The sequence below is a fragment of the Simochromis diagramma genome, unplaced genomic scaffold, assembly GCF_900408965.1.
Source record: "Simochromis diagramma unplaced genomic scaffold, fSimDia1.1 OVJJ01000421.1, whole genome shotgun sequence".
NCBI classification, from domain to species: Eukaryota; Metazoa; Chordata; class Actinopteri; order Cichliformes; family Cichlidae; genus Simochromis; species Simochromis diagramma.
This window is the reverse complement of record NW_024387250.1, coordinates 4,104,613-4,126,694: the sequence shown is the minus strand read 5'-3', so window position 1 is coordinate 4,126,694 and position 22,082 is coordinate 4,104,613. Positions and strand designations below refer to the sequence as shown.

Genomic DNA, 22,082 nt, shown 5'->3' with positions numbered 1-22,082 from the left:
TTCCCCCAAAACAATATTGGTGCCATCAATATTTTTCTGCTTTTAAACAATCATTAAATGAGGGGGAAAGAAAACATGATTTTGTTTGACCTGGAAGAAGCTCTCCACATGTTCTCTTGGGGCATCGTCCTGCATGGTGGGGTATGTGTATTTCCCCATCATGTCATAGATGGACTTCATGATGTCCAGCATCTCCTGTAAAGTGTATCGAGAAACAGAGAAAACAGTATTGAGAATTTCCAATAAAAATGATTTTTTTTTATTGTGTGATGGAAAATGTCAGCCGGAAAAAGGGTGGAGTGCCCACTCCGGGTCGGGGAGTGCCCACTCCGGGTCGGGGATGAGTTCCTGCCCCAAGTGGAGGAGTTCAAGTATCTCGGGGTCTTGTTCGCGAGTGATGGGAGAAGGGAGCCGGAGATCGACAGACGGATTGGGGCTGCAGCTGCAGTAATGCGGACGCTGCACCGGTCCGTCGTGGTGAAGAGGGAGCTGAGTGTAAAAGCGAAGCTCTCAATTTACCGGTCGATCTACGTCCCTACCCTCACCTATGGCCACGAGCTGTGGGTAGTGACCGAAAGAACGAGATCGCGGATACAAGCGGCAGAAATGAGCTTCCTCCGAAGGGTGGCTGGCCTCTCCCTTAGAGATAGGGTGAGAAGTTCGGCCATCTGGGAGGGGCTCAGAGTAGAGCAGCTGCTGCTGCTGCCCATCGAAAGGAGCCAGCTGAGGTGGTTCGGGCATCTGACAAGGATGCCCCCTGGGCGCCTCCTGGGTGAGGTGTTCCAGGCATGTCCCACCGGGAGGAGGCCCCGGGGCAGACCCAGGACACGCTGGAGAGATTATATCTCTCGGCTGGCCTGGGAACGCCTTGGTGTTCCCCCGGATAAGCTGGAGGAGGTGGCTGGGGAGAGGGAGGTCTGGGCCTCTTTGCTTAGGCTGCTGCCCCCGCGACCTGGACCCGGACAAAGCGGATGAGGATGGATGGATGGATGGAAAATGTCATTGATAAATATTCTGCCAGAAATCTCCACATACTTGCAAAATATTGATAATGAGTAATCATCAGCAAGTAATTCAAAGGGACCAAGAAATCAACAAATCCAACACAATCACATGTGTGTTACCTCTTTGGTGATGCAGCCATCCTTGTTCAAGTCATAGAGGTTGAATGCCCAGTTTAACCGGTCATTAATGGTCCCTCTCAGGATGATAGACAGGCCAAATACAAAGTCCTGCGACAAAAGCGGGAACGATTTCCTGCATTGTGTTATCTTTACTTAAATGTTGACACAGTAAATAAAGCCAAACCTTTATCACAGCCTAATCTGGGTGTACAAATTCATATTTGTTTGCAAACACAAGTGATGACAAATTTCAGAAGAGCACACATTTTCCTTTATTCCTCAAAAGAAGGTGATATGTAAGAACAGAATAGAACTTACCTCGAAACTAACCGAGCCGTTTTTGTTCGTGTCGAAGGCTTCAAACAGGAAATGTGCATACATACTTGAATCTGCAAAGGTAGAGACTTACTGTAACCCGTGTGCCCTCAAAACATGTCTTTGAACAGCTGCGATTAGCAGCAGTCTAAATATAGAGTAGATATAAAAATAATTTCCAATACAACTGGAGGCGAGTGGTTAACATTTCATCAACCTAAATATTGTGAAATGAAAAATCACTTTGCCTCTCTGCAGTGCGTATACCTCAGTCAAGCCGAGTAGACTTAGAGTAAGATAATTATATTCGCTTCACTGTCATGACAAAAAGCTAAATTAACATTAACAACTGTTGTTTTAATTTAATTTTGAAATAAATGAAACTACTGGCACTGTTGGACCTCTCTGTGCTTATTGCTGGGAGAACTCACCTCCCTGAGGGAAGAACTGGGAGTAAATGTTCTTAAAGTTCTCCTCATTTACCACACCACTTGGGCACTCCTGGGAAAAAAAAATAAAGAAAATACATTTTAAAAAATGTAAACTCATTAATTCCCATCTTGCACAGGATATGCACACATTTAACTAGAACCCCTGTTTTCTCACTGTCTTCTGTAACCAGACCTACATTTTTGAAGCCCCTGTAGAGGACTTGGAGCTCCTTTTTGGTAAACTTAGTTTGCTCCTGCAGCTTGTCCATGCTTTCAGGGCGATGGCACACAGTGGATAACTCAAAGTCATCTTCCACGCTGTCTGTGAGGGACAGATAAGTTTTAGTTAGCATCTACACCACATTAACCCCCAGTGTAGCCATGACCTGGCCAAGATATCTAGCTGAAGTAATCAAACAGATCTTGAGCTTATCATAAAGTTTAAATCTTATACAGCAGACATGGAGAACATTACTAATTATTGTGATATTTTAATAAATTAAACATAAACAAACACTATTTTCCATACATAGCTGTGAGATTACTAGCGCTAGAAATTTCCACACATCTTTGCAGCATCTTAAGTATTATCTGAAAAGCTGAAGCACACTACAGACAACGAGTGGCCTGTGAGGAAGTGGAAGAAGAGGTTTATCACTCATAAAAATGGAAGAGACATTTAAAAAGTTCAAAGTAAAGACACTGCCAGATATTTCTTATTTCATTTGCATTCTAGCTGGAACCTATTAGCTTGCACCTGACTTTGACCTCTGTACTGTAAACATGGTATTTCTGGTATATAAAATACCAACACACACACATTCCAGTACCCAAATATATGACACACACCTCAAATCACAAAAAGAAAAACAGCTCTGACCCACAATCCACAACACCAGATAGTTGTAGAGTTTTTGGAGTCTGTAAGGGTGTATGTAGATTTATCTGTAGCCTGAATGTTTTGATGTGACTTTATCCACACGAGCGTCTGCGCCAGTCTTCTCAACTGACTAAAGAGGCAAGTAGGAGAAAGCAGAGATGTATAGAGTGAAAGAGCACTTGCTTTGACTGATTGAGGGGGTAGTCGAAGGCTTGCAGCACGGCAGCAGTTTGAGGAATCGCTGCTTTATGGTTTTTTTGCTTTGGCTGGTGGAAGGGTTACCTGAAATCACCAACCATAGCACAAGAGTTAGATACACATACTGTCTGTGATATACACACACACACATGCCTATAAAGTCATGCAACGGACAGATTCAACAACAGACAGATTCATGCTGCTGACTTGGCTTAGCAAAGGGAAACCACCAACTTCAAGCTGTAGATAGTACCACCTGCTCTCAGCTCACCCCAATAAACACACAGTTTACCTCATAAGACTGATTTGTATCACGGTGCCATATCCAGTACACTGACTTTAGAAATATTAGTGCCGAGTATACCAATTCAAAACATAAACCAGCACTGTACTCACGTTCAGGTTAAACAACCACTTAATGGTAAATGGTCTGTATATGTATAGCGCTTTACTTGGTCCTAAGGATCCCAAAGCGCTTTACACTATACACAGTCATCCACCCATTCACACACACATTCACACACTGGTGGTAATTGAAAGCAATTTGCAAGAAGGGTGAACAGAAAAACAAACCCAGCCAGAGCCCATAACATCTACCAGAGAATGTTTTGTGTGTCACGAAATGGATATTAGTAGACGTAAAACACATTGGCACAGATAAACCTGGGTACTTACTGCAAAGAAGTCCACATATCCCTTTAAGGAGGACCCCAGCAGTCTGAGGGATGAAGTAGGACATGATGGACTGAAAACCAACACAACCACAGCACCCCCACTGATTTATCTCGCCTTTGTTATGTCTCACCCTGTTATCTCTCTGCTCTGTGGAGCGTCAGGGGCTCTTGCCCTCCTGACAACATGTGGCTCTGGCATCATTTGCAACCAGAACAAGCAGAGCACGCTCTCCAAGCATACCAGATTCTTCTATCGAGCAGTCTCACAGAGGCTCAGCCATAGGCACAAGGGTCTGCTTGTGGGAAAGTGTGGTTTTTTTTTGTTGCAAACAGGTTCATCAGCTGACAACAATGCAGACATAACTATCAAATGCTTAACAACCAATGAAATGTGCAAAAATAAGTCAGAAAATGTCCAGTGTAACCCACAAAAGATTAATCATGGAGTAAGTGGAGCCATAAAATGAATGAATAAATTAATGACCTTTATGATATTTTAATATCTTAACTTCCAGAAACCTTCAGAACAGCTATTAAATGGACCTTGAGATGAGTGTTTCATTACCTACTTGTAATTTCTTCATAGAGTATTGTTAGTCTAATTAACAGCGTGTATCGCTCAGTATAGTTCATCATATTCAACATAAATAGCAACTATAGGTGTCAAAGAAGTGACAACAGTGTGCAATACATCAATTTGAAAGAGAGTAAAGAAGCATACCAACAATGTATGAACACTAGTTACACCTAAATTGTTTTTAGTGCTCCAAAACCAGACATTTTTTGTAATTATAACACTGCAATCAACATATTAGTACAGCAAAAATGCTAAATCATAACATTTCTATGATTGGAAACTCTCTTGGGTAGCATTACAGATTACAGTTTGAACTTATCAGCATGTGTTATACTGATATGAAGGCCAAAACAGAGACACAAACAAACGGAAATGAACAAAAAAAATTGATGTGATATCTACTGCCTGTGCTCCACATGGAACACTGAGTTTTAAATACTTGTGAGACCCATAAAAAGCCAAATCTGCTGGAGACTGTCAGTGATTAGATGTGCTTGTTTAGAGACACATTTTCCTGGCTCCCTTTTAAAGCCCTCGCTCCATCTTTGTTATTTTGTCTGTATTTTTGTCCTTTTCTGGCGTTAACATTTCTTGTTCTGATGTCTCAGTAAATGTGCTTTAGATGTCATGGATACGATTCTCCTGAAATAGAGATATTTGATCTCAGAGGCAGTAACCTTAATATGCACACATACCTATCTATCTATCTATCTATCTATCTATCTATCTATCTATCTATCTATCTATCTATCTATCTATCTATCTATCTATCTATTATCCTCCATACTAACAGAGTCCTATGTTAAAAACAAGTAGGTTACTCTACTCCTTGAGCTACTGAAGTGACACGTGATCAATTTGTTCTCTAGCCTTTGAAGTTAAAATTGTTTTTTGAGTGGCACTGACAATGAGACCAGAACTTCTTTCATTCTGGCCTGAGTAGGCAGAAAAGTAAAAAAAAAAACACTGTTCCTTATTGTGCAGCATCACAATGCTCTTACCCAGCATGCCCTGTAGTGATGCAATTAGAGCGCGATAGTTTCCCTCAGGGCACACTGACAGACCATCACAACACTTCAGTAAATAAGAGAACAGCTCTATTTTTAGTAAAATGGTGGCAGCACATTTTTGGCAATATTTAGTAACTTTTGAAGGAACTTCATAAACTTGAGAAATCTGAGGATTTTCTCAAGGAATGCAGAAAATCACGTGTAAGCCCTGAACCACAGGGAAGACAGCAAGCATTACAGATACACTGTACTGCTTAGTGTATCTGCAAGCCCAACACTGGGACTTTTAGTTATGATCTCTAGGAGTGAAGCTGTGCAGAGCTACATTTTAAAAGTGGTTCGGTTAGTTCCCCAAGCACCTTTAGTTTCAAATGAGTCCGGGGACCTTTACCTTTACTTTCCACTTCTCCTTCCTCTTTTTCTTCTAAACTGCAATCAAGCTGGTTAGTAAGGTTGGAGGCAACCCCCCCCCCCAAAGAAAAAAAAAAACAAAAGAGAGAGAGAGAGAATGATGCTCAAAATCAGTGCAGCAGAGGCATTTCCCAAAATGCCTCCACTGTTACAGCCTTGCTGTCTGGTAAAAGCTTGACTGTTCCAAACAGCACAGTCCCAGTCTGCCATGCAGCCTTAAAAATGTGTGGCCTCAGGGTGAGCTGGTGGCACTGTGGTTAAGACACATTTCACATAGCTGCAACCTGCTGGTTTAATTCCTTTATTGCATATAATACCCCTCTGTCTCCCTCCCCCATTCTGTATCTGCTTCACTACTGTACACCATCTAAAAATGTTAAAATGCCCTAACCTGCTCGCCCACAAGAGAAAAAAAAAGGAAAAGGAAATCAGCACTCTTTAAGCCGAGGCGTAGACACGCCTGAAGACACCACAAGGGTGGCCTTTCTCAGACTTCCTAAAACTCTCCAGAGAACACTGTAAAGCTCTTCAGGATGAACAAACTGAGTTTTGCTTTAAATCAAAACAATGAGAATATTTTAAAATGCAGGTCCTCGTCGCATTAATAAATGTCACGTATAGCCTGTGGCTGATTATAATGAACGAGGTACTGAATGGGCTGCAGTTTTAATACTTTTGAACTTATGTGTGACATAGAGAGACACAGATACACCAAGCATACACCAAGCCTCATAAAAAAGATCTCTCTCTCTCACACACACACACATACACACACACACACTACACAAGGCTGTGAATGGGTGTGACAGACTGAACAGCTAGGCAGTGAAAGAATTAGGCTAAAACTACTTCATGTTAACCTCAAACACAGAAACCCACCATGAATACATATGCAGACGCCTGCCTCTCCAGGTAAGTGTTCTCTTCCAGCTGTCCCCTGACTATATTTATCAATTTAACCCTTTCTGTGCCTCTTTTTTTCTTTTGAATAATTTCTCTTACCTGTCATAGAAATGTCGATGAGCCCCAGAAAGTGCATCAGTTTGAGGGAACTGCAGACCACCAGGAGGATACCCACAGTCTGCAGCCCCTCCACCTCCCACTTGTCTTGGAAGAACAGATGCATCCTTCCCCCTTCCTCTCCCTCTTTTCCTATCACCAAAAATCTTTCTCTTGCCTAGGGGCAACCGTGCCCCCCTCCCTCAGTTTCCAGCCCAGAATGCAATGTCTTTGTCTTCAGCCTCTCAGTCTCCAGCTATATCCCGGCGTTCGGCCATCCTAACTCCGCACAGCTCCCCACCCGCTGTCTTCACTGAACGTAGATTGTTATTCTCCTCGTTTCTTCTTCGAGAGTGGTAAGTGCGTGGCAGCAGGAATTTCGACTTGCTACTCCACCCCCACCTCCTCTGAGGCTGTCAAAGGTGGTTTAAGTTCCAGGTGAACTTCGGACAATGCACTGTGTATGTCCTGGCAGGTTGGTGGCAATTGTTTTCTGACTCTCTCTGGTTTTCTTGCTACTGACTCAAACTCTCTGTTCTTTCTGCCTGTCCTCCCTCTCTTTTTTGCCTTACCTCCGTCACTCTCCTACTGCTGTGTCCCTCCCCATGCTTAATTGGGTCAGTGATGGAAGTAAAGGGAGGAAAGAGGGGATGAGAAATTGAGGTGGGGGGAAGGATAGAGTAGTACTACTTGTAGGTAAAGAGGGGAAACAGAGAGGGGGAGACATGCGAGAGACAGATGAGAAGAATGAATGGAGAGATGAGAGGGGAAGAGAGGAAGGGAAAGGAGGGGCGAGAAGGAATGGTCAAAGACAAATAACGATAAGAATAGCAAATGTAAAAAAAAAAAAACCCAAAACAAATAATCACTCCAAAAGAGGCAGCTATGGGAAATGGAAGGATAAATTTAGGCGGAGAAGAAGCAGGAAAAGACTTAACATAAGGGAGGGGGAAAACTGCGATGACAGAGTGGCAAAGCATCTGACCCAGCAACGACTGTGGACAAACTCACAGATGTGACAATCTCCCCTGAGTATAAAGTCAACACACAAACACACAGCCTGGAGGTGAAATCTGGCTATCAAATATTGCATTTGAACTCCAGCGCAGCGTGGAACATTTCAGCTGGGATGAGATCTATTGCTGTCACATCTGGCACACTGACATCCAAGCACAGACAGACACACTGAAAAAAAAAAAAAAAACAACACCCTCCCCCTAGAAAATAATGGATTTAATGTACCAGAGTGGATAGGAAACTGATTTAGACACTTAACCTTTCAACAAGGTGCACAAGGCATGAGTGAGTACAACAGGTAATAATGTTATGAGCCTTCTAAAGCACAGTGTATAATGGATACATGATCAAGGAAATTATATTTCTAAGTGGAATTGAGATATCCCAGCTGAACCGATATTGGATCCAGTCATGACCTTATTAAGATAAGATAAGATAAGATAAGATAAGATAAGATAACCTTTATTAGTCCCACACGTGGGAAATTTGTTTTGTCACAGCAGGAAGTGGACAGTGCAAAAGTTATGAGGCAAAAATTAGAATACAATAAGAATAAATACAGTACACAACTGTACAGAATAGAATAAAATACTATATACAGTAGAATAAAATAAAATAAATATACAATAAGATAAAAATAGAATACAAATACAAATACTATATACAACTGAGTAAAATACAACGATGACAGAAGGATTATTGCACTTAGTATTATTGCATATGTATGGATGTGTGTGCTTGATCAGTTAAAGTCTTTATTATGGAGTCTGACAGCAGTGGGGAGGAAAGACCTGCGAAATCTCTCCGTCCCACACCGTGGGTGCCGCAGTCTCCCACTGAAGGAGCTGCTCAGTGCTGTCACAGTCTGCTGCATGGGGTGGGAGATGTTGTCCAACAGGGATGACAGCTTAGCCGCCGTTCTCCTGTCACTCACCACCTCCACTGGGTCCAGAGGGCATCCTAGAACAGAGCTGGCCCTTCGGATCACCCTGTTCAGTCTCTTCCTGTCCCCAGCAGAGATGCTGCCGCCCCAGCAGACCACACCATAAAAGATAGCAGAAGCCACAACAGAGTCATAGAAGGTCTTCAGGAGTGGGCCCTCCACTCCAAACGACCTGAGTCTCCGCAGCAGGTACAGCCTGCTCTGCCCTTTCCTGTAGAGGGCGTCTGAGTTATGAGTCCAGTCCAGTCTATTGTTCAGATGAACACCAAGGTACCTGTAGCTGTCCACAGCCTCAATGTCCATACCTTGGATGTTCAGTGGTTGCAGTGGAGAATGCTTGTGCCTGCGGAAGTCTACCACCAGTTCCTTGGTTTTACTGGCGTTGATCTGGAGGTAGTTCAGCTGGCACCAGTCCACAAAGTCTTGGGTCAGACCTCTGTACTCCTTGTCGTCCCCATCAGTGATGAGGCCGACTATTGCAGAGTCATCAGAGAACTTCTGCAGGAAGCACTGGGTGGAATTGTGGGAGAAGTCTGCAGTGTAGATGGTGAAGAGGAACGGAGCCAGAACCGTTCCCTGTGGGGCCCCCGTACTGCAGACGACCCTGTCCGACACACAGCCCTGAGTCCTCACATACTGTGGTCGGTCGGTGAGGTAGTCCAGGATCCAGGTAGTGAGGTGATGGTCCACTCCAGAGTTCACCAGCTTGTCCTTTAGAACCGAGGGAAGAATGGTGTTGAAGGCACTGGAGAAATCAAAGAACATGATTCTCACAGTGCTCCCAGCGGTCTCCAGGTGAGCGAGGGAACGATGTAGGAGGTGAATGACAGCATCATCCGCTCCAATGCCAGGCTGGTAGGCAAACTGAAGTGGGTCCAGTGATGAGCTTATTAGGCGCCGAAGCTGAGCCAGGACCAACCGCTCCAGGGTCTTCATCAGGTGGGATGTCAGAGCCACCGGCCTGTAGCTGTTGAGGTCCTTGGGGCGTGAAGTCTTTGGCACTGGTACAACACAGGAGGTTTTCCAGAGCTGTGGGACTCTTCCCAACCTCAGGCTCAGGTTGAAGAGGTGCTCCATTACTATAAGTGGATCTGTTATTGGCGAGATGCGGCCAATCCACACTAAAGTCATTTTCTTCGTTTGTCAGTGCAAAAATTGACTGTCTGTAGTGCTAAACCTGAAATTAAGTAACACCTACAACTGATTACTGTGAGTGGTGGTAACAAGAACGACGTACTGAGGCATAAGAATTGCAAAAAGTCCTCCAAATGAAATGACAAAATATGTAATTGATAATCTTGTTCCACAACAATGCATTTCTACATTTTCTAATAAACAGCTCCTGTCAGCAGGGCAACATTATTATTTGTTTTCTTATTTCAGTAACAAATAACTGCCGCAAAAAAAATGTTTTCTAAACTGCTACATGGTTCAGATGTTAAGAGGAAAAGTGCAATATATATTTAAATACAATAACTACTAACAGATATAGAAGGCTCATGGTCATGGCTAGGGAGGAAGCAATATTAAGTTTTTATAGGAAACGGGATGAGAACAATGGTCTTGTGATACCATGAACCCAATCTCAATGTCCACACTCAAAGACTTGCAGACTTTGAAGTTCGTTACAGCTAAATCTGTGAGGCCTTAGGGCTATCCCACTGTCAAACAGTCAGGTGCACAAGGGCTCTTTGGCAAACATTTTGAGTCCTGTTTGCATACTGCATTTGTGCAGACTGTGCCTTTGCCAAGTTCATTGTGATTTCGCTTTAAACACACTGTTGCAGAAAGAAAGAAGAAAAGCAACGTTTATGCATAAATCTTTTTTTTATTTTTCTTCTTTCTTTTTTTTTTACATTTTTGTTTGATGATGAAGTTTGAAAAAACTGATAAATTATTTAAAATAACTTCTTCTTTCCACTCTGCAAGGTAGGAGACAGGAAGATTTCAAATGACAGTTAAAGTACAGAGTTGGTAACTTGCGTTTCTTTGCCAAGGCAGGCAAGTGTTTTGGGAAAGTAATGTCGTCTACTCACTAATCCATTCAGTAGTGCTATACAAAAAAGGCAACCGAGTTCATGTTCAGTGTCAGAAACTGGGCAATCACTGTCAACTGTTTCCATTATTCTAAAGCAGACATTTAATTTGTGATGTCAAGCAAGGAACAAGTGTTCATTAAAATAAATGTCTTCACAGGTGCTGTTCTATAAATAATCTACATAACGCATTGTATGCTCACTAGATACGTCATTAGGTGCATCTGTTCAACTACTTTAAAATGGAAATATCTGATCAGCCAGTGACATGATAGCAATTCAGCGCATTTAGGCACATAGATATGGTCAAGACGACCTGCTGAAGTTCAAATTGGCCATCGGAGTGAGGAAGATTTAACCGACTTTGAATGTGGCATTGTTATTTGTTCCAGATGGGCTGATCTGAGCTGTGTACTGGGATTTTACCACACAAACACCTCTAGGGTTTACAGCAGGGATGTCACACTCATTTTACACTGAAGAGCACATATAGCCCACTTTGATCTTAAGTGGGGTGGTGATGAGTGAAACTCACCTTTCAGTCTTCACCTACACATTTAATCCCTCAGATATCTTAATATAAGATAAAGAAGGGTAATCTTGACACCACATCTCAGTTTTTCTACATCATAAATGTGTAAATTGAGAGAAAATCAGCAGGAAAAGCTGCAAAACTTCTAAAAAATAAAGTTAAAAAATGTATGCCCGCTTTCATATTTTCCAAAGCCGTCCAGTGGGAGTCGTTGCCAGGCCAATTCTTTCCCACAGGCCTTGTGTTTGAAACGCTGGCTTAGACAGAATTGTCTAAAAAAAAAAAAAAGAGTAGATATCTACAAATGCCATGTTGATACCAGAGGTTAGAGGAAAATGACCAGACTGCTTCAAGCTGACAGGAAGGTAAAGTAACTCAAATAACCATTTGTTACAACCAAGGAGAGCAGAAGAGTGAGAGAGAATGCAGAAGAGCATCTCTGAAGACTTAACACACTGAACCTTGAAGTAGATGGGCTACAGCAGCAGAAGACTACACCACGTACTACTATTGTCAGCTAAGAACAAAAAACTGAGACTCATCAAAATTGGATAACAGATGGCTGGAAAAACATCGTCATGTGGTGACTCTTGGTTTCTGCTGTAACATTCAGATGGTTGGATCAAAATTTGGTGTAAACAACAAGAAAGTATAAATCCAGCCTGCCTTGTATTAATGGTACAGGCTGCTGCTGCTGGTGTAATGATGTGAGGGATATTTTCTTGCCACACTTTGGGTGCCTTAGTTGCAACATAATTCCCTACCTGAGTATTGTCGCTGACAACCCTTTATAGCCACAGTGTAACCATCTCCTAATAGGTGCTGCAGCAGTCAAGAATTTCAAATCATCTCAAACTGGTTTCTTGAACAACAGTGAGTTCACTGGACTCACATGACCTCCACAGTCACCAGATCTCCATCCAACAGATCATCTTTGAGATGTGATGAACGGGAGATTCACAACATGGACGTGCAGTTGATAAATCTGCAGCAACTGTGTGATGCTGTCATGTCAATAAGGAACAGAATCTCTGAGGCATGTTTCCAGCACCTTACTGAATCTATGTCATGAAGAATTAGAGCAGTTATGACGACAAATGGGGATCCAGCTCAGTGCTAGTAATGTTTAGGTAATGAAGGGGCTGGTGAGTGTATTAACTTAAATAGAATACGCAACATAACTTTCTAAATACTGTGATATATTCAGGCCAAACTCTCGAATACAGTCAGAGTCAAATCAAGGATGAAAGTGCTACAGATCAAGGCTGGTCATACCTATCTGTCATTATCTCTTACCTAAAGCATTATTATCCCTGTCATATACCAAGACGTTGCTTCTCTCCTCAATATTTGTTCAAACATGACGGCTCTGTGAGTCCAGGAATATTCTAAGGCACTGACTTTTGATCTTACTGTTGCAGTTGCTTCTAATAATGGTAACAAAGTTTAGCTTGCTTCACTGTTGCACTGTTTGTATCCCCGTACGCACTGATTTGGTGACTTGTAAGTCAAAATATGTCTAGACATCCAGGTAACTGTAAAATCAGAGTGGGCTAAATTTGGTTGAGAAGTGAGGTTTTTTGTAGACATCTGAAATGAATGCAGCACATCCTTTGTTTCAACAGCTTTTCACATTATATGTTTTCATGTAGCGCAGAAAAAAAAATGATTATGCTTTTATAATAAAAGTTATGCAGAACTCAAACAGGAGTTTGCATTTACTAAGCCAGGCAAAAGATAGAGGACTTAAATGCAGGAAACCAGCAGATAATTTTAAAACTGAGAGCTTTTGATATGAAGAAATGCTGATTTGATTATTGCTGCTGAAAAACTGGGAAAAAATCTAATTAAAGAGCAGAAGTAAAACCAACTGGGTTGAGTGATTGATGAGTGATTTCAAAAGAAAATAAAACGTAAGCAAACAGAACCACCTAACAGCAACGGCAACAAACAAATAAGACTTCTCTGTGAATCATTTTTAGTTTTAAACTTTTAAAGTACATTTAAATGACAAATTCACACTTTACATGACAATGCCAGGAGACACTGCAATTGTTTCTTGTCAATGACGGCCCTTAGCGACCAATTACCAACTGACGCTGCCATCTCTCGAGCCAGGCCATTACTGCGGCTTAAAACAGAATGGCTTTCACAACTTATCTAACAAGCTGCAACTACAATGGCTGGAAATGAAACAAACTGTTAATTTTAATGAATTTTCACTTTCAGTTTGACACTGCCTCCACTCTAGCTGTAAATTTGGGAAGAGATTTCATCTCCCAAAACCATTTTCTTGGGTCCAACATAGACACCTGAATCACAGCTCTTTTTTCAGTTGATACTCATCCTCTGTAATTACAAAAATCTGGTTTTAAGAAAGGCTCAGAGCAAGAAAAAAAAATTAAAAATTAGACTACTTCTTCCATCTTCTTCGTATTACTCCTCCTTGGGTCCTTGTATTGCCTATTCATTAATCCTCCCACAACGCTCGGTGGCCCGATCATTTTTCAACTGAGAAGCTGTTTCATGTCACCGTAGAAGATGAATCAGTTACTTTGGTGGAGTGAAGGGGGTTAAATGGGCTGGACCCGGGGAAATGCTTGTACTGATTTTGAAAATCATTTTTGCTAAGCTTTCAGGAGGCTTTAAGGTTTGAATGTGTCTCAGATGGCCAATGACTGAAAGCAATGATTGACAGTTCACTTGCCTGCTGCTATTCCCTGGCCCCTAAACGCATCATGTCAGTGATACTCCCACCACCACCACCGCCAATACTCATGTATCGATGCTCCAGGAGTTATGCTTTGAGAACGTCTGGATGCAAATTTGACTAGAATTTGATACCTGTCCATGTCACAGAGTAGCTAGAGGAGCCAATATTATCTTTGATGGGGTTATTTTATTCATATTAAATATATTCAGGATGAGGTGGAAAGTTGGATTTATATATACTTACAACATACTAATCTCCAAATCAGTCACACTGTGAAGCTTCTCTGTATTTAAAAGTTTGGTAAACAACAAAATCCTGATTAAACTCCTCATACAATAATTGTCACTTCATTTTTAATCAGCTGAGGTCTTTGCAGTGGGTGTCCAACAGAGTGTTTCTGTTTGCTTGGAATCTGACAGTCTGTGTGATATAATTAGCAGGGTAGTGGTTATCTGAGATACTGCTCCTTTTTTTTTATCCACATCTTAACCATCCATCACGTCTGAAGGTGTTTAAAGGGCAGTTTGAGAAATCACAGATGAAAGGGTTTTGGGGTTTGTTTGTTTTTTTGCCTAAATTGTTTATGTGTCATACAAACGAGAAGGTGGCAGCTCTAATGCATCCTGAGGGATATAATGACAAACATTTACTTGGGAGAATTCTAATCTACAATAAATGGTGACACCCTCACACATGCGTGCACACGTAGACTATAATAAAATGTTGGGTTAATCAGTCTTACTTGATTAGCCTCTGTGAGGCATAGTTTGCCCGAGGCCAGACACACCAAGTAATTGAAATACCTCCATATTTAGACGTCTACCTGGGCAATTATTCCTCTCAAAACTGATTAAAATGTCTAAGAGAGTCCAAGGGGGGGGAGGGTGTGTGTAATATGTGTGTGCGAAAGCGTGCAGCGAAGGAGACACAGAGGAGGTCATTGACAAATGGTGCTCAAAATTGGCTAGTGTGTTTCCAATTAGATAAGTGAAATAAGAGATCCATTTGCATAGATCATTAGCTTTTGAGGATATTTTTAATACGGCGATGGGGGACAAAAACAGTTTCTACTGAAGCCGAGTCCTTTCAGTATAAACTACAGAGACCAGCTAATGAACAGTTTTCTTTAGAAAGTGCACACAACCCGGTGACACAGACGGATCAAAAATGTTGTCTGTTTGGAGGAAATGAGATGTACTAATTTATGTTTTTGGGAGACATCGGCAGCATCCGAATGCTAAGTTTGGGAGTCTCTCCCTTTTACTCGTGTGACATTTAATGATAGGGACTAAAGTTAGGATCAACCAGAAAAGCTAGATCTGTTACAGTTTATATTTAACAAATACATGATGAACGTGCCAAAAGAATCAGAATCAGAAAAACTACTGGAAGGATGTCATTAATCTTAGTTGTTAAATGATCGTGTGTAGGTTAAAAAATGTAGCTGATCTGTTTACAGCTCATTAAATCAAATGTGTTTAAGGTCTTTAAGGCACAAAATTGACCATTTTAAATTTTGACAAACTTTAGATTGAAGCGATTAAGCAGCACACCTGTAGAGGGCAGTGCAAGGTAAGACATGCAACTAGCAAAACAGCAGTCAACAATGCTGTTCAACTCTTGGTATGCTCTTTCCTTGTTACTGTCCTTGATTTAATCCAGCTGCAGGGAGCAGTTTGAGAGAAATGAAAGATCACAAGCTATTAATGATTTCCAATGCCATCTCTCTCTCTCACAAGCGCGCATTCCCTGCAAGATCCGCGGTTGATATTATGGCATTGTCTAAGATCAAAGCAGCAGCAGACCAAACAGCATTAAAGTTGTACTTTGAACCTTCTGACACTCAGCTTTCATGCCTTTTTCTAATGCATCCTGTGTTTGTGAGTGGTGTAAAGCAGTCAATCTAAATTGGGTTTGCATCGCTGACAACAATCCTCTAAACCTATTTCTATCAAGTCATGAAACCTCTGCTCTGCATTTTCCTGCCAGGAGCCAAATCAGGAAAACATCCTGTGGGTCGATACAACAGAAAAAAAAGGGGAAAAAAACTTTATCAGCTAAGAGGGTTGGAATCTCAGCACTCCGAAGGTTTGGTTTCAGCTGTGGAAAGATTTGTTTCTAAAACAACCACTAAAACAACTCTTAAGTTTAAATTAGTGCCACAGCAACTATATTACGGAGCAAACCAACTACTTTCTCAGCCAAACAACACATTACTATGCTGGAACACAAGACAGTGAAACATGTACTTTGAGGACAGCTCAGCCAGCGTGCAGCAACTTACAGGAAAGTTATCCCAAATGCTTACTGGTATCCTGCCATGAATAAAGATCAAATTGGCAGTTAAATCAATGGCAGAACGACAGCAGCCTGTAGCCTTATTCTGTTGTTGTAGGACAGGGTAAACAATAGTCACTGTCTGTCCAACACAAATGTTTTATACTCGTGAATCCTGCTGCCAGGTTTCTGTGGCCTTGTTAATACTGTAATGTAAGAATCATGAGAATCAGAGAAATTTTTAAAAAGATAAGAATAAATAGAGAGCTGCACCATCAGGCAGCGCTTTCAGTCTTTACTCCAATTTACATTCCGCCCATTGGGGTCAAAACCAAGCAAGACACAGTAATAAAACTACAGATGTGTGGCTGAGACCTGAATTATTCACGACCATTTGCCCTGATGGTTACCTCTTATATTCTAATACATGAAAGGGAAGTGCAGCTTTACCACAAGTAATGTCTGCGGCCTAATTAAGTAGTTTTAGGAGTAATTGTTCTTACCATAACCACAGCTTACTGTCTTCTATCCCAGCATAACCATTGCCATCTCAGAAAACTATGTCTTATATTTTAACAGCGCCTGTGTTCGCCTGCTATATGGGTTCTTATACCAAAGAGCAGGGATGTCAAATTCCTTTTAAGGTGGGCCACATACAGCCTATCTTGATCTTGAGTGGGCCAGACTGTGGAAAATTCCATTTCCCATTCATTTCCAGGTGCATTTGCAGTTTTTGTGAGTTCTTATTTTATTTATTTATTTTAGTGTGGACACATTGGAAAGAAAACTGAAATTTCTAGAGTAAATGGTTAAAAAAAGGGAACTTTTCTATAATTTAATTGTTTAGCTCTCACTTCATTAGTTTGGTGTAGTATGAATGGCCATGGGGGAGGTCTTTATCCCTAGTGCAAGCTTTAAAATGTATGAAAATACAGTTAAAAGTAAAGATTTATAGCCACCATAAGATTTTTCAAAGATGTCCACTGGGCTGGATTGGAGTCTTTGCTGGGCCATTTCTGCCCCCCAGGCCTTATGTTTGACATCCTTGCCATAAAGCAAGATACAGTCTATTCAGCTGCTGCTTATCAGCTGGCTCAAGGTAGCTCTAAAGAGGATCATCATTTTGTACTTTGACTCAAAACAATGCTACCAGGTTTAGTCTGTCTGACAGATCTGCTACAGCTGGGTGGGTGAATATTTCATCAAATATTGCTGGTTTCTTTTGTGCCTGATAAACTGCTGAAGCTACTCAGAAAAATCAAATTCATCTTGAAAACAGCACAGCCGAACATTAACGGGTTAAGCTGCTTAGCGTAAAATGGTCTTCAAATATGAAGCTAAGCCACGCTAATGCAAATCTTTCAAATTACAAAAAAATGACAGATTTTTTTTCAAGGTTAGGTTTGTGTGTGTGTGTGTGTGTGTGTGTGTGTGTGTGTGTGTGTGTGTGTGCGTGTATTCATTAGTTTGTTCTCAATGTTATCATCTTTCTCCAGACGTGTGTCAGAGGAAGAGCAACGAAACGTCTACAACTTCTGTTCTTTTATTCACAGAGCACCTGCCATACAAATACAGTCTCTCATTTACACACACACACACACACACACACACACACAACTGCCATAATGAAATCAGGGGATGGGGAGCCAGAGAACGAAGACAGACATTGACAAAAGCAGAGAGGAGGAAGAAAAAATGAAGAAAAAAAGAGAGATGGAGTGAGGGAAGGATGCAGAGGAACAGAGAGAGTTGCGTATTAAATATCCCCTGTCTGATCCTCCCGTGTCCCAGGCTCTCATCTTCTTCCTGGCTAGCCATCAGAGGGGCAGAGATAGAAAGAGGCTCAGGCAAGGTCAACAAGGACAGTCTCCTTGATCCTCATTGCACTTTTATTGCAGTTTATAAAGTTTGCCACAATCGGAATGATCCTTGTCCAAACCATTGATAAAGTGTCTTAACTGCTATCGTTTTAAATTTCTCCAAAAGAGCCCAATGAAAAGTCTTTCAACAATTCACTGCTGCAAAATGTATGACTTTCGGATAACATTTTTAAATGTGCTTTTGGTCTGATATAATATAGGGATGGTTTTAGAGTCCACAGACCCTTATACTGGGTGTGAAGCAACACAACTTACTCTTAATGGACTGAATGGACTGCAAACACACACACACACACACACACCCATCTGCCCTCATTGTAATTGCCCTTGTGTTGATAGGTAAGCTAATAGACAATGCGCCTGTGTGTGTGTGTGTGTGTGTGTGTGTGTGTGTGTGTGTGTGTGTGTGTGTGTGTGTGTGTGTGTGTGTGTGTGCATGCATACGTGCTTGTGCTTAGACATAAATAGGTCTTCTGCTGACCGCTAAGCTTTTTACCTGCCCTTATCCATCTCCTTCATGTTGTCATCATACTTCCTTTCCATCAAATAGACACACACCAACCAAGGATCCTAGCCAACTGGCCAAATATCCTCTTAAGCATGAAAAAGATGATTTGCTGAGCCTCACTGTAGACAGGAAGAGGATGTTGTTCTATAATGGACCTAAGATATAGTGTTTACCAGAGAAAAATATGCACATACAAATATCTGGCCATTCAGAGTTAGAAACCTATAGATTGTTATATAGATTATCCATTATTATATAGTTTATAATACATTTAGTGAATGTATATGTTTTATTGTTATCACATCCATCTTCTTTTGAGAGAAGTGTACTAGAAAATACAGTATTTACACGATTTTTTAAAATCTTTTATGTCTTATTTATATGATTAGACCTGTTAGTGATGGTAATATTGCACTGAAATGTATGTAATTGAGCAATAAGAAGCAGGAAACTGGGTGACATAATGTGGAAGTCAATGCCTATTAAACAAAACCAATTAGTAAGTGCATAGTAACATACTGGTAACAATATAATATCCTGCTTAAAAATTTTTTTATTAGTACATTAGTACAAAGGCATATAAACTTTCATATGGATATTGAAGTATAAAATCTTTTTGTTTTTTCCAGTTGTAGGTCTTATGATGAGAGCAGAGCAGTTTACTCTTCTATCTATCTGGTAGTGACAGTGAAGTACCATCCACATTTAACAAATACAGATATGTTTGTCTGGTCTGAGGTTTTCAGCTGTAGAAATATTACTTGATTGAGGAAAATTGAGGACAAACGTATAGTTTTGCATTTTGCAGCCCTGGTTGCTTGTTATTACAAATACATTATCACGTATTTCTATATAACTATAACATTACTCAAAGTTTGCTTTATTATATTATTACATGGAATTCACATGGTATTTCTTATAAACTACCAAGCATGTAGTATCAGGTAATAAGCCACTGTATTTACATGGTTATCTTCAATGAAAGAATGCTGCAGACAGAAGGTGGGATTAATTCCAGCAATATAATATCCAATACTGTTATATGTAACCTCAGTTTAATGAGGTCACAACTGCTTTAAAGTCAGGTTATAAAATGTTAATGCACAGACGTAACAGTTATTTGGGTAGCAATTTGCAATAGTGATAGCAGGATATATTACTGTACTCTTACTAAATTTGTTTCCACAATATTATTTTACATTCCACATTATTTTCTATGTAACCCAGTCACACAGATTTAGATGTAATATTACTCAGTTATAAGTATTGCTGACACAAGATATTATTTGGTTATTGTTTCATATTACTTTCGTATTTAATTGGTAATAACTTTCTACATTATTTCCCTATAATAACATCCCACCTGATTGCTCAATTATTAACAATAATAACAATAAAAGTGCAAACATACTGCCACTATTACTTCTATTACTGCTACCACTAAAGATACTATTTTATTATTCTTATTATTATTAATAATAATAATATGTCTACAATCCTGAATAGGATAAGCAAAAGAAAATGGATGGATGGAAATACTACTACTACTACTACTACTACTACTACTACTACTACTAAGAAGAAGAAGAAGAAGAAGAAGAAGAAGAATATAAGCTGTTGGATACTGCCCTCTATAAAGAAGCAGCCATGGTTGTGAGGAAATTAATATTCCCTTACAAATTATTTCTTTACATGTAAAACACTGAATTTTTTTATTCAGGCTATGCTTTGTAACAGTTATGGTCAGTTGCACAGAGCAGGTGAATACCTGGATGATGACGAGTTTTAAAAGATTTTAAGCGACGCAGCTAACGGAGCAACTGCAAAATTTAAAATCTATTCTAAGTCTTCTGTCCAAATTGAAGCTCTGCTGTGATATTTCCCCTTGGATCAACCACAGGACTCTGAACCAAACAGTCCTCATATTCTTACTCAATTGTGCGCACCTCACCTCAAAAATCATCACATATTCACTGAACCATAGCGAAACTAAAAAGTAGAAATGGCAATCTCCGGGTTGGTTTGACATATGGGTCACATCCTAATGTTAAATCTGGTATAAATTGATATGAGACATTAAAGTATCAAAGACCTTGCAGAAGTGATGAAGCAGCACTTCAATATGTCCCTGACACCAGCTAACTCATCCAACCCGGTGCCAGGCAAATTTATTTGAAAATCAAAGGCTAAACGAGGCTGTGGAGCATATGGCAAGATGCCACACTTTTCATTCATGAAGTGAGTGAATACATTACAGCACAAACAGTAGGCCTTAGCTTGATTGTAGGATATTAGTCACTGATATTCTCAGAGAAGTAAATCAGCAAAAGAAATAGGCAGAGTAAATACATGTATGTTTATCACAGGTAAATACTTACACAGAGATTTCTTTTGTTTCTTGAATAAGTTAAAGTCAACACATTCTACTCAAAGAAAAGGGTGAAGATGGAGGAAACTGCAGTGTTGATAAAAACTCTTCTCAGGCATGCTGCCATCCAGCACAGACCAGCACATCCCTTCTGTTTCCACCTCATAAACTTCCAAAGAACACACTCCAGCCATTAGCTTTAAATCTATCAGAACCTTGTAAACTTCCCGACCAGAGTGCACTTCACGCATGCTGCATGCATCCTCGATAACAAAAGAGTTTCCTCTCCTTTTCTCCACAAAAGTATGTGCATTTAGTTTGTATATATGCGTTTAATCACCAATGGGTCAGTAGCACAGCTCATTAAAGTAATGAGAGTCACACAGTCTCCTTATTTTACTGGTCTCGCTCTGTCTCACCAGAAGATGACTCAGTATGGGTACAGGAAAATGAGTCTGGCAAGAGGGAGCAGAGAAAGAATTTCAACCACAATGAATATTTTATTTCTTTTCTTCTTTCTTAGAAAATATCAGTTTTGGAAAATGGAGAAATAGATTTTACCTATCATTTCATAATCTCGTTTTTCTCAATCCCCACTGGTAGCTTAGTAAGGGGGTAATCCTAAGGGAGACAGGTACTAATGAGTTTAAATGGAATGGATACTTGATCAGTGGACACAGTGCATGCTGTGTAATGTAACTGTACTGGAAGTTGCATTTGGCATGAACATACATAGCACGCATACTCTGAGACTGAAGCTGGTATATCACACGCTCATATATGGTTTGGACCTAAACTCTTCGGTGATTCTGCAGATACTCTGAGTGATGCATTCATTCTGCCATCTGGACTAAGTTCCTCCATTAAAAAAATTCATTAGCTAAAGTACTCACAAGGGACTTGGCACACACGTACACACATATTTATTAAGGCGGCTACTTTCCATAAACCATGGTCAAAATATGCAGAAGACTGATGTCCTAAGTATAATGGAAGAATAAATGGGATCTCCACTGTGTCTGTGTGTGTGTCTGTCTGTGTGCATGCTTGGTATGTAGAGTGCTGTGTGTAGATGAGAGGTTTCCAAGAGGAACTTTATTGAGATGACAGAGCTGCTGGCACACCTTGACTACTGGGTGCAGTCCAGCTGGTGCATCAGGGATGAAGAGTGTCTCCTCCAGTGTAGCAT

At 40.6% G+C, this 22,082-nt stretch overlaps 1 protein-coding gene across 6 annotated transcripts in view; it reads right to left on the bottom strand.

Annotated features, from left to right (window-relative positions):
• The window catches only part of LOC120714766 (Kv channel-interacting protein 2-like), a 110,530-nt gene that overhangs the window by 2,530 nt on the left and 85,918 nt on the right, over positions 1-22,082 (bottom strand). For 3 of the 6 annotated variants that reach the window (XM_040001152.1, XM_040001151.1, XM_040001150.1), the window contains exons 2-6: positions 2,068-2,192; positions 1,871-1,940; positions 1,443-1,513; positions 1,125-1,232; positions 91-195 (exon numbers count right to left, since the gene is read on the bottom strand). In XM_040001152.1, coding sequence (XP_039857086.1) covers positions 91-195; positions 1,125-1,232; positions 1,443-1,513; positions 1,871-1,940; positions 2,068-2,192 — 479 coding nt within the window. Of the gene's footprint in view, positions 1-90; positions 196-1,124; positions 1,233-1,442; positions 1,514-1,870; positions 1,941-2,067; positions 2,193-2,933; positions 3,033-3,623; positions 8,054-22,082 lie in introns of those variants that run through there. The other 3 variants (XM_040001148.1, XM_040001146.1, XM_040001149.1) reach the window with 3 other exon arrangements.